Raw genomic sequence first — 13,116 nt, forward strand, 5'->3', positions numbered from 1 at the left:
ACCTAATTCGGTATGCTGGTCTTATATAAGCCGGGAATAATTTGACATGTACTTTTGACTTATAAGGGAGGAATTAGTTATTAAAAAAAAAAAAAGGAGTACATGTCAAATTTTGATTGGCACAATAAGGAGAAATTACCCCTTACATGCCTGTCTTTCTTGCTTCAAACTCTTGAGTCTTGACTCTTCCCAAGGGACTTTGAAATTTCTGCAAGGAGATTAATTGTTTTGTGTATTGCAGAAGATTTGGTAGAAGTAAATGAACATAAAAACTGGTTTCATTTTCATAACTCGGAAAGAATTTAATGATGAACATAAAAACTGGTTTCATTTTCATTTTCATTTTCATAACCTATCGGATGAAGTATTTGAATGATGTCCTCAGGAATAAGGAAACATGTGCTCACATCTATAGATCACTGGAGCAGTTAAGGTCCAAGGTTCAACGTCTGCAGGACAGATCTAGTCTTGTTGTCAAGTCCACACCACCACTTGTTGGCTTAATATCAGCAGATGAAGAATTGCTCATTTCCTCTTTGAAAAACCCTGGCCCAGATTTGCATTCTATGTATGACATGGAAGAGCAAATAAAGTCCTTCATAATGCATTTACAGCTACTGCATGCTTTCATCAAAGATTTACGACGCCTCAAAGTGCTGGAAACTGAAATGGAAAGATCCTGGGTGATTGCAGCAAACAAGACCCTTTACAAAGCAAAGGATGCCATTAATTGGCACCATAAGCAGATCAGCGGCAAATCAGAGAGCAAGTTGGCTTTCTGATTTCAGTAGTTGGAGGGCTAGCCAGAAGCTTAAGGAGGACATAATGTGGGAGTAATTAATTTGACACTTGAGTCATAGTTGAGGAGGCAAAGTAGTCATAGTCCAGTGGCTTTTTTCCATGCCACAAAATAGGGGGCGGAGCCTAGAAACTCAATATTAATTTAAAACTTCATCTATAACTTTTTTTGTGGTCACATTGAAGGGGATTGAAGTATGGACTTATCATAATTATAATTCATCACCTTACCTATCTTTATCACTTAAACTAACGCGAAGAACTTTATTATTCATGTTTCTACTTGAGACATTTAATTATAAATCTTTGTCACGTATTTTTCTTATATACCCAGAAGTTTTGTAATGCTCTCACAACAGCCATAAGCTTGGACGTACCAGACTTGAATCCTCTCATCTTCTTTCCTCTACCTTTAATCACAACCATTGTACCTTAGTAAGGTATGATCTAACGGTTATTAACATTTAAAAAAAAAAGTGCTACAATTGTTACCCTTTTTTCTTATTTTCTCACCGATTTTTTAAATTATTTTCAACTACAATTTTCTCATTTCCCAAAATTACTTAAAAGGACATACTTAAACATTACTCCACTACAATTTTCTATTGAAGTTTTTGGCCTTCATGAAGATCATAATTGATTTTTTTTTTTTGGCCAAGGAAGATCATAATTGATTAGTTCTTGATAAATAGTCTATAGATAAACAGTACTCAAGAAAGACGACCAGAATAAATTAGAACACAAGAATTTTCAGTGGTTTAACAAAATTTTGCCAGGTGCATTTTAATTAAAAGTTGAATGTACGAATTGGAACTTGTGTGCTTACTTGTTTACTGCAAAACCAATTTTGACCTTTTATGGCCCACAGAAATTTGGAACTGTTCAGTTATTCCAAGATGTGCCATAAGAAGCCAGACGTGAGTGAGCAGCTCTCCTCCTCGCCTGAGCTGCTGAGCATGATCACTCCATCGACACTGATTCGCCGCGTAAGACAGCATTTCCACCCACACATGACTTATCAACTCCCACTTCTTGTGATTATTACCCCTATATTCCTCTGCGTCCAGCGATTGCAAATCTTTTGCAAGCCTGCATGCATCAAATAGCACTGACTTGCTCCTATCTCCTTTCACTGTAGATGGAAGGATGTCTATGCACACCTCGAGTAGCTTTGTGCAAGCTTCCTTCTCATCCAATTTCGATGTTTTTCTTTCTTTGAAAAACTCCCCAGCCTCAGCACATGTGTCTCTAAACCTGATCTCTCCAATCCCATTTGGCAGCATGAAGGGGCACATCACTAAAAGATACAACATGTACTCGGATAACAACTTACTGGCTTCACAATTTTGGCTAGGAACAAACATATCAGAATTATAACAGAGGTCTGTTGCAATATGCCAGAGAAGGATGCTCTGGTCAAATTCAACATCGTCAATGGCCCAGCCAAGTTGATGTTTGCAGTTTGCTTGATCAAGCACCCAGTCACCCTTTCGAGCACATAATTGTTTGCGAGCCTTGAAATCGGAAGCACTCTCTGATTTCCATTGGAGCTGCTCAAATATCAACTTCTTCACAAACTCCTTGGAAATATCCTTCGACTCTTTGTATCGATGCTTCTCTAACAACTTATCTATGAACAAGACCTTTTGGATACAAATGCACATGGCTGGCCTATCTTTAAGAGAAAATGTTATCAGATTGTATTGTGCCAAGGAATTAGACCAGCTCTTTTTTTTAACCAATGGGATTAATGAAGCGGCTTGATGCAAGAGATCCACGTATACCGCCATGCTTTTGTGCTTAGCCAACCATAGTTTTGTCCAGTCTGAAGAAAGCAGTAGGACAACAGCATACATTTCTAGAACCATACCCCCTACCAACAATATATAAGTGATAATTACATCCACTTCTTTGTAGGCTTGCTTCTTTGTGAAATGGAAGAATACTAATACGAAAACTGTTAAAGAGAGAGTAATACAACGGCGAATGCAACCCCAACCAGAGTAAACCTGCAGTGCTTTAGTATAAAACACATCATACATGAATCCAAGCTCAAACTCAATAACTTGGAGAGCTTCCTCAGAGCCTCTAGTTTGGAAGAAGGATTGGCTGCTTTCTATATCATGGAAGCTGAGGATGAGATCAGCACATAGCCGCTTGAAGGTTTTGAAGAAACTGTAGGCTCTGTTTACATTTGCAGAAATTTGGGGATCACCAGCAACTGCAGCTACGCGTAAGTGATCCCCAACTGTGGGAACAGGATCCTCATCATCAATGAATGTTCCTGGTTTAACCCTGAAACCCTCAGCTTTCCTTGAGCTGTATTCTTCCATGTATCTAGCATAATTGGGACCTGGGTCGGGATCACGGAGCATAGAGTCTCGGAATTGCTCACTGCTTTGAGATCTTAGAACCCAAATCCTCTCCCAAAACTTCATAATCCCAACAATGAACATTGGTATTGCCAAAAAATTCAAGACTTCACTGGACCATGCTCTGTAGGAGACATTCAAAGCTACAACCCCCTGGACAACTAGTACAAGCAAGTGCCTCAGCCACAACTCATTGTCTTCTAAGGAGTAAGCAGCAATAGTATCTGGGCCACCGAGATGCAAGAGAAGAAAGGGTGCCCAAAAAGCTGCTATTACATAGTCTGGGTTTACGGAATCACCTATAGAGTCTTCTTGGTTGCTGGAGAGTACCCCAAGTGAAACTGTTGCAATCGAGTCAGCCGACAAGTAAGCGAGCCACAGAACAATTCTGAGTATGTTACTGGTTGATTGCTTTCTCCAGTTACCAATCAGGATGAGGATGGTTTGCAATCCAAGGCTGATTAGAACCATAGCCCGAAGCTCCCAAAAGCTCCAGAGTTTTCTCACACTTTCTGGGATAAGTTGCATGGCCTTCCTCTTCTTTGTGAAGATCAAAGTGCTGATAACTGGAAATGAATATTTTCAAGGAATCAGAACGTATCAAACAAAGCATTTTAATTTTTCATACTCTCATTGTAGGAAGTTAATTACTCTTCTTGAAGCATAAAAAAGAAGTGCATGGTTGATTAACAAATAGAAGGAATTAAGGCATGAATTAGTAATCTTACTTGTGACTAACATGATTTCTCTCTTTTGAAGGATTTGAAAGGCTGCAGAAAAGTAGCAAGACTTACGGCTTGTGCTTGTGCTTGTTTAATTTTCAAGCATATCCATGGTGATGCCAGAGAGAGGAAGCTCTCTCAGAACCTATGGACTTCTACTACTCAGTGCAAAACAAAATAGGTAGCTGCTAGGTTAACATCTGGTCGGCACAATTTGGATTAATTCGTAACACCACCTATTATACACAATAAAGAAAATTTTATTTAGTAAGCAATGATATGGATTGTTAAGTCCGTTCAAATTGATTTATCTCATTATTCACTTGCTACTCCAATTTTTTAATTTACCCTTTGTAATAAGTCTTACGAAACCTAATTAATTAATTATAAATCTATCACTCAGCCTTGTGGGCTTTTGACACCGCAGCCATGGCCAATAACCAGTCACAAACCATGATTGTTTAACACCATGCTCGTCACAAGCCATGGAGGTCATGACATTTTGTCCACTTACCAGTTCAAACAAATTAGTGGAGAGAAATACCATTAAAGCAAAGCAATTAACATCATACTTTTTTTTTTTGGCCACTCAATTAACATCATACTTAACTGATAAAAATACGAATATATATATATAGGCTCCTTCTATTGAGGTATATCTCAACTTATTTATGTTGAGGTATAACCTTGTTGGGGCCCACACGAGTCGTTTTGTGTCAATCCAAACCGTTTATTTTTTACATATCCATTGATAGATCATCCTTGCAAAAAATTAGCCAAATCGGAAATCATTTGCCTATTTAACTTTGATAAAACAAAATGACGGTTTCATTGAAAATATTTGGTTCGTCCATTTATTTGATTAAAGTTAGATAGGCAAATGATTTTTGATTTGACTAATTTTTTGCAAGAATGATCTATCAATGAAGATGTAAAAAATAAACGGTTTGGATTGACACAAAACGACTCGTGTGGACCCTAATAGGGTATACCTCAACATAAATAAGTTGAGATATACCTTAATAGAAGAAGCCTGTAAACCTTAAATATTTTGAAAACTAAAATGCTTTAAAATTAAATTTAATGTCGACATTGTTTTGAATATAGGCACGTGACATAAGTAAACAGTCATTGATATATACTACATAAGTGAACGACCTAATCTAAATTAACTATGACTTTGATGGCCAAAAAAGAGAAACTATGACTTTGGAGTCAGAATTTGTCAACTAAACGACACCAAATTCAATAAAAAAATGTAAGAGCTCACAGATCTAAGACTAGATTAATTATCAAACTTTGGTTTCATTAATATAATATGCTAGCTAGCTCCTCGTTATGCCAATATACTACAGTAATCAACCTGGCTCTTATGATTCTCTTCTATCTCTAGCAGGTCCATATTTCTAGGTTATATGCAATTAACATACTCACCATTGAAATTGCCACCCATTGGTCAAGAAAGAAAAAAGTTCACCACCCAACAGTAGTCTAGGTTAAATTTATTTTCTTTTTCCTTAAAGCATGTACGATGGCAACTTGTTACAGAAAATTATTATAAAGTTCACTTTTGCACTCTTAATAATAATTAAACCAGCCTACTTTACCTATATCCTAACAAAGTCCACTTAATTGGTTTAAAACTCATCTTTAAAAAAAAATTGGTGCTTACTCTCTCTCTCTCTCTGATTGAACCATCGTCGTCCGGCAAGTAAGGCCGATGAGACCACAATCATCTCTCTCTCTGATCTCTATCTCTGTTCTATGTCTTTGCTCTCTCTCTCTCTCTCTCTCTCTCTCATCGTCCCCGATCTTCTCCTACCTTTCTCTAGCCAATCTCATTTTCGATCTCACTTTATGTTCTCTCTCTCTCTCATCGTCGATTTACTACTGCTCACTCTCTCTCTCTCTCATCATCTGCTCTTTATGTTCTCTCTCTTTATTCTCTATGTTCTTCACCATATCTCATCGTCGGAGCCTTGAAGGAGGTCAGCGATCTCCGATCTAGAAGTAGTGGCACGATCTAGAAGTGTTGGGCATGATCTAAAAGTGCTGGACGATTGTTACTGTTGAGACTACTTGGACAATGACAATTACTGTTATTGTTAAAATTAAAAAAAATTATTCCAAAAGCTTGAATTTTTGAGTTTTGTGTTCGTTTTATGGTTTTTTTGACATATTTATGCATAAAAAAGACAGAAGATTTATACAAGTTGCGTACTAAATTGATAGTGGACCTTAAAAAAAGCCTATTTTCTATAATGGTAACAAAAAAACTCAATTTTTTAAATGCTATATTTAATATGATTTTAGCTTTCAGGCCAAAAAAAAAAAAGATATGACTTTAGCTTTTAGCTATACATTTTGTGAATTGTGAGTTTTGCTCCAATGACACAAAATCTATATGTTAATATAGTTATGGAAGGTAATTTTCGCACTCCACTTTTCTCCATCTACACTCCTTTATATATATATATATATTATATTTTTATATGTTTTAATTAGTTGTAGTTTCAAGTTTACCCTTACACATGTTTTCTAAACTTCACCTTCTTTCCAAAACAATTCATTTTCTGTTCTATGCCTCTTTTACTAATCTAGATCACCAGCCAAACTTATTTACGGGGACAAACTCATCTTTATAGCCTCTCAATTCAAGTCTATTATTTCAGCCATTCCCACCAAACTTATCCCCAATTTTATAGTATGTTGAAGTTGAACATTAATACATATGTGATAAGATTCACCACTAATAAAGTTCCCAACGAGTCAGGAACTTGAAAGCCACAAGAAGGATCCCAACTATATAGGAGTATCATCGTCTCAGTTCATACACCCAAATGCAGAAAACAAACTTTCACCGTCTCTAGTTTTCTTTTCTTTTTTCTTTTTTGGTTGTTTTTGTTGTTGTTGTGGATAACCTGTACTATAAACAGAACTGAACTCTATGGACAAGAGCATCATCACATAATTGGAGTGCATTTCGAAATTTTACATATTAGATCTACAAAATTTTTACTTGGTGGATACTCATTGGTAGTTGATGGCGTTTACCTCCTCAAAATCCAAAACAACCAGAGATCTCTTAAATCTGCAAAGAGAAAACCTTGTATGAACATCAGAGATATATGTAGCAAATGCTTTGGGTGTGAATTGGTTAGATATCTGTATAAAAGAATAAGGCAATTTTTTATGAAGATGAAGTTGTTTAGGAAGGGTAAACTAGAGATTTTAACTCATAAAGATATTTTTAAAAATATTAAAAAAAGAATAGGAGTGCAAGTGGGAAAAATGGAGTGCGAAAATCACTTTCCACTTCCCTATAGTTATACGTTAATTTCTTAATATATTTTTATAAATTCTATTATAAATATTTTAATGTGATCTTTAATATATATGAGTCCGACATCAAATATATTTTATTTTAATATGGGTACGTGATAAGATATGAAATATGATAAAATATGAGTCCATTAAAATTGAAAAACTGGAAACCGTCTTGTTCCATGCCATTCTGTCTTGATCTGTCCCATACCCAAAAAAAATCTAAATTCTGCCCCGGTACCGAACCGTCCCAATCCCAAACGAGATGAGAACAGTTCCGACAATTGAGGCCCGATTAGTACCAAACCGTACCAATTTTGGTGACCCAAATATCCTTGCTTTTCTCACAACTTTGCTTTCTCATATTTTTCTTTTCTCTCAAGGCCTCTTCGAACTCAACCTTCGTGGTCATGAATGGTTAGCTTCCATTAAACCCAAGTACAACTTTCTCTCTCCTTTTCTTTCTGCTCCCCCTCCCCCTCCCCCTCTCCGTCCTCTACCTCGTCGTCTACCTCACCATCCACAACTTGATCCGCCACACTGTCGTCGTTGGGCTTTGATGTTTTCTTATGTTTTTGGGTTTTTTTGTGAAGGTGTATTCCAAAAACAAATTTGGGTATTTGTTTGTTGTGGTTTGGGAGATGAACGGATGGAATGTGAGCATTGAGATAGAGAGGAAGAGAGAGATGAAGAATGAGAAAATAGAGGAAAAGTGAAATTTTTTTAATTTTACAATTAGGACCGAAGTCGGTTCAGAACCATCCCAAAGCATATGATTTGGGTTTGACACGGTATTATTTTTTAAAATGATCATTCCGTCCCAAGAATAAAATTTTGGGTTTCCAGGAAATTTCGATGAAAATTTCGACGAGATTTCGAAGATTTTTAAATTTCGACATAAATTAGATGGAAACGACGGAAATTGTTATCAAAATACGAAAATTTTGAATGAAACTTTACCATATTTTTATTTAACATATTATCTATTACATTGATAAAAAACATTGAAGAAACCAAATTATATAATAAGTTTCATGTGATATAAGATGAATATAATGCGCATTGAAGACAAATACTGTTAAATAAAATTAGTATAATGAATAAATGAAATTAGTATATTCTTTATACTCTATAATCTATACACTAAATCATAATACTAAACTCTATATACCCTCATACTTTTTATACTCTATAATCTATACACTAAACTTTATATAATTTATAATCTATATTCTATATTGTTTAAGATATCCTATAATATATTAGGGTTTAAGCCCTTTAGAGTATTTTTAATTATTTTTTATATAAAAATGTATTATAGTTTATTGGTTTAGGGTTTAAAAACAACTAAACGAAACCCCAAACCATTTTTTTTCTTTTCTTCTTTTTTTTTTTTTTCCTTTCCTTCTTTTTTTTTTTTCTTTCCTTCTTTTTTTCTTTCCTTCCTTTTCTTTCCCTGTGGCTCACCTTTTCTCCTTTTATTTCTTTCCTCTCATTTCTTCTTCTCCTGTGGCTGCCTGTGCTTCTCCCCGTGGCTACCTATGCTTCTCTCTCTCTCACTCACTCTTATTCCTCTATCTTTCTCTTTCTGCATCTCCATCACCAGCCCACCCTCACCCTCACCCTCATCTCCCCCCTACCACCGAAACCTACCGAAAATCAATTCCTTCCAGCCTCTCATCTTTTCCTCCCTTTATCTTTTTCTCCCTCATCTCCCCCATGCCGCCCCCTGTCGCCGCTGCCCTTTCTTTCTCCCTCGATCTCACCTGCCAAAAATTTCGACGAAATTTTGATGATTTCGATAATTTAAGTGAAATTATCATGAAAATTTGACGATTATACATTTCGATTTCGACCTCTCCTAAAATCAAAATTTAAATCCTTGTTCCGTCCCTAGCAAAAACTCCATTCTTGGGTGCTGGCCCCTAAATTTTTGTAAAAGAAAAAAAGGTTTAGCCGTTTAGGTCAAATCTCAATCAAGTCAGCCAACTTTTGACCCAAATTGAAAAAAACCCACTCATTGGACGCCACTTGGACCATACCAGCAGACTAGTTTTTAATCCCACGTGATTTACTCTCTCTCTCTCTCTCTCTCTCTCTCTCTCTCTCTCTCTCTCTCTCTCTCTCTCTCTCTCCCTGGGACTCAGGCAACTCAGCCAGCCAATCCGCTTTTTTTGTTTTTTTTTTTTGGGTACAGAGGAGGGCCTTAGGCCCAGAAAAACCAATCCGCTTCTTCTACCTAGCGCGTTTTTCACTCTCTTTGTCCAAATTTTTATAGGGGCCACAAAATTCTGGCTTCCTTAATAGCATTTATTATATATAGTAAAATATATAATTTTAGTATAATAAATGCTAAATGTAGCTATATCATGTCATAAATGGTTTTTCTCAATTCAACTATGGCTTTTTACGTAATATTTAGCTATGACATTGTACATACTTTTACAATTCAAGATTACAATTCACACATCTGGATTAAGCTTTAAAGTCAACTTATAATATTATACTCTCTTTTTTTCGTTTTTTGGAAAAGATAATATCTTACTTTACTTGCGCCAATAGCTGCCATCAACTCTTATGATTCTAATTTACTTTTTTCTTTGGTCCTTTCTTCTAGGTGGAGACCAAAAAAATATTGGTTGATGATGCCAAGGTAGAGTTAGTAAATTCCACGCATCTATAAAACTTTTTGTTTACTAAGCCAATTCAGAAAAATCATGTGCAAATTATTAATAAATGACTTTTAAAATAAGATGATGTGGTTATTATATGTTTTAGTTGTTGAAATGTCTTCTCTTCTAAGAATAAAACTTGTATATAGTGGTAGTATACATTTATCGTGCCAATCTATCTCTTTCATTTAGGGGTGCAACTTGGGCTGGGTCAACCCGAGCCCACCCAAATTTAACCCGGTGTTTGAATCCGTGTGGGAGGGTTTGAAAAAGTCAAAACCCACCCGAACTCAATCTCAACCCGAATTTGTTTGATTGTGCTTGGGTAGAGGTCATGCTCGCCCAAGTCGAACCTGAGCCCGAATTCCCAACCCAATTTGTATTAGTATTATACTATAATTTATATATTAGATTACATTTTAGTTTACATTAGTAATATAATATTTAGTTTATATATATTATTTTTGTGTGGAATAAAATCTAAACTATGATGTTTGGTAGACATATGGTTGTGATGTTGTTATTATTATTTTATCTTCATGTATATACAAGTCTTGAAAATATTTTTTATTTGAACCTAATCAAAATTTGAAGTTTTGAATTATGGTGATTGATTAATTGAAGTAATTGTGTTATACTTTCAATAAGATTTTTTTTTTTTTTTTTTCACAAGTTGAGTCCAACCCAAAGAAATTGGGTAACCTAAGCCCAACCCAAATTGAGGTTGGGTTGTGGTGGGTTCACTTATTTACAACCCGCCTAAACCCGAAAAATAAAGCATGGGTTGACATTTCAACCCGCCCAACCCATCCGAGTTGCACACCTACTTTCATTACATGATTAATCAAAGAATCCAAATTTGAGACAACCTCATAATCACCAGCACTACTCAATTAAAACTGTAAATGGCATCATGCCAGTCCTAATAGAAAAACACAGTTAGGTAGTACATGTTTCCACTTCCCTTCAAACATGCTCGTGCTCGATCAATCATTCAAATCCACAACAAGGATGATTTGGAAAAGTGCATAGATTGTCTCCGCTACTGATCATCCTCTCTTGTTGAAGTACTGGAAGAGTACTGAAGATCCAACATCGATGGATCTTAGTCGAAATCTTGATATGCTTGTGTTTATGGTTAGTGAAATTGTAGAGGGGGAGACAAAAACCAATCCCTCTGCATTCATGGATTCCATTCTCAAACATGTTCATTTTTTTGCCATATTTAATGTATTCCTTGTTGGCCGCTACAGAAGTAATGTACCACTGTATCAATGTTTTCTATTTGCCTGTCTAATTACCCTTTTGGTTCTCTACTTGTACATTAACTATATGCCATTTATGTTCTTAGAGGAAGACATCAAGTGGGTTCGAAGACATCAAGTGGGTTCGAAGACATCAACAATATAAACATCACTTAAATCTGACATCTACAACTCCTGATAATTAGTCCCAAAGTGGGTGCACGAAACTGTCTAATCAAACCTCTGAGAAAATATTGGAAAATTGGACAGTTTCGGGTACCCTACTTTAGGGCTGATTATCTGTAGTTGTAGATGTCCGATTTAGATGATCTTTATATGGTTGTAAAAAGGAGATGTATAGCTTTAAACCTAATATATTTTTTCTGAATTTGGTGGAGGTTTGATCAATGGGTCCAACGTCGAGCCAAATTTGAGATAAAAACTAAAAAAAAAAAAATATGGTTCTTAATTAACACAAAATGAAAGTTTCAGTCCTCATTTGACACAAAGTGAAATTTATGTTATGAATAGAGACATGAAGTATAATTGGAGTCATTTAACTAAAGTTTTCCCTTTTTAATCCCACGTGATTTATTCTCTCTCTCTCTTTGCCTTGGACTCGGGAAACTCAGCCAGCCAATCCGCTTCTTTTTTTTTTTTTTTCAAGGAAACAAGTGATTCATTAAGAAGCCCAAAAGGGCAGAACATTACATAGAGAAAAGCTCAAAAGGCACAACCTAACAACTAACATAACAAACACAAAATAGAAAAAAGATCAAAACACACAGACCACTAGAACACAAGCAAGAACTCTAGCCAAATCAAAACCCAAACAAAGTACCAAAATCCACCAACAAAACCTTAAGCAAAAAACATAAGCAATCTCCACCAGTAGAGCACAATAATCCACGCAAGACCCGCAACCACCCAAGAGAACCAGGAGAACCAAAGTACAACAAAACCAAACTTAGGAAAATGTTGGTGTTTCCACCATCACATAATTCGATTGGGGAGTGAAAAATCGCTATAAAGTGGTAGTTACAGATGCTACAACAAATCGCCAACTCGAAGAAAGGAAAACACAAATGAATCCAACAAGGGTTTGAGATTTGGGTGGGTTTTGAGAAGGGGGCACAATGGAAGAACGAAAGGGGAAAAGGGTAAAAACTAAGAGAGGACGTAATACTTCTATATCTGAGCATAAAGCTCAAAAAAATCACCACAAGAGGGTGAGGAAAGTGAGCATATAGCTCAAGAAAATCACCACGAGATAGGGTGAAGGTAAGCTTAACACAGAAAAAGAGAAAAACAAAAGAGAAAGAAAGGCAAGGGGAAGAGAGGACATGAGGGGAAGGGGGAGCGGAAGGGAGGAGGGGGTGGCAGCTAACTCTCAAACCTGCTAGGTTTTTATCTCAACTAGCGCCAATCCGCTTTTTCTACCTAGCGTGTTTTTCACTTTCTTTGTCCAAATTTTGATAGGGGCCACAAAATTCTTGATATCCTCAATAGCATTTATTATATATACTGAAAAATATAATTTTAGCATAGTAAATGCTAAATGTAGCCATGTCATGTCATTGTAAATGGTTTTTTCTCAATTCAACTATATATGGCTTTTAACATAATATTTAGCTATGACATTGTACATACTCTTACAATTCAAGATGGCCAAATTAAACTTTTGGTCTCTGTACTTTCATGAAATTTCCACTTTGGTCCTGTTATTTTAATTTTGGCAATTTCAGTCATGTACTTTTAATACGATAACAATTAAGTCCAAATCGTTAACCTCGTTTAAATCGATGATGGAAAATTCGACGTGCATTGCACGTGAGTGGCATTTCAGACATCTTACTCCACTTAAATGCCTATATAATCTCATACCCGCCCTTATACGCAATCAATATGGAAAAATAAGAAGTTTCTACATTAAACTGAATATGTTAAATAGCGAGTAAGGGCTTAATAGGCATCTAGGTGGACT

The 13,116-nt window shown here is 35.9% G+C and overlaps 1 protein-coding gene across 2 annotated transcripts; it reads right to left on the reverse strand.

The window, feature by feature from the left end:
* Positions 1-360: 360 nt before the first annotated feature.
* LOC147287497 (uncharacterized) lies at positions 361-4,045 on the reverse strand. 2 transcript variants are annotated; one of them, XM_086241803.1, is made up of 3 exons: positions 3,899-4,045; positions 1,625-3,736; positions 361-663 (listed from the first exon to the last, which is right to left on the reverse strand). In XM_086241803.1, the coding sequence occupies exons 1-2, from the start codon at positions 3,909-3,911 to the stop codon at positions 1,629-1,631; spliced, it is 2,121 nt and encodes a 706-aa protein (XP_086097929.1). In that variant the 5' UTR covers positions 3,912-4,045; the 3' UTR covers positions 361-663; positions 1,625-1,628. The 2 variants fall into 2 exon arrangements, with proteins under 2 accessions (XP_086097929.1, XP_086097928.1); XM_086241802.1 differs by lacking the exon at positions 361-663 and having other exon boundaries at positions 1,576-3,736.
* Positions 4,046-13,116: the final 9,071 nt, after the last annotated feature.

Source organism: Dryas octopetala, chromosome 4 (genome assembly GCF_963921425.1).
Source record: "Dryas octopetala chromosome 4, drDryOcto1.1, whole genome shotgun sequence".
NCBI lineage: Eukaryota > Viridiplantae > Streptophyta > Magnoliopsida > Rosales > Rosaceae > Dryas > Dryas octopetala.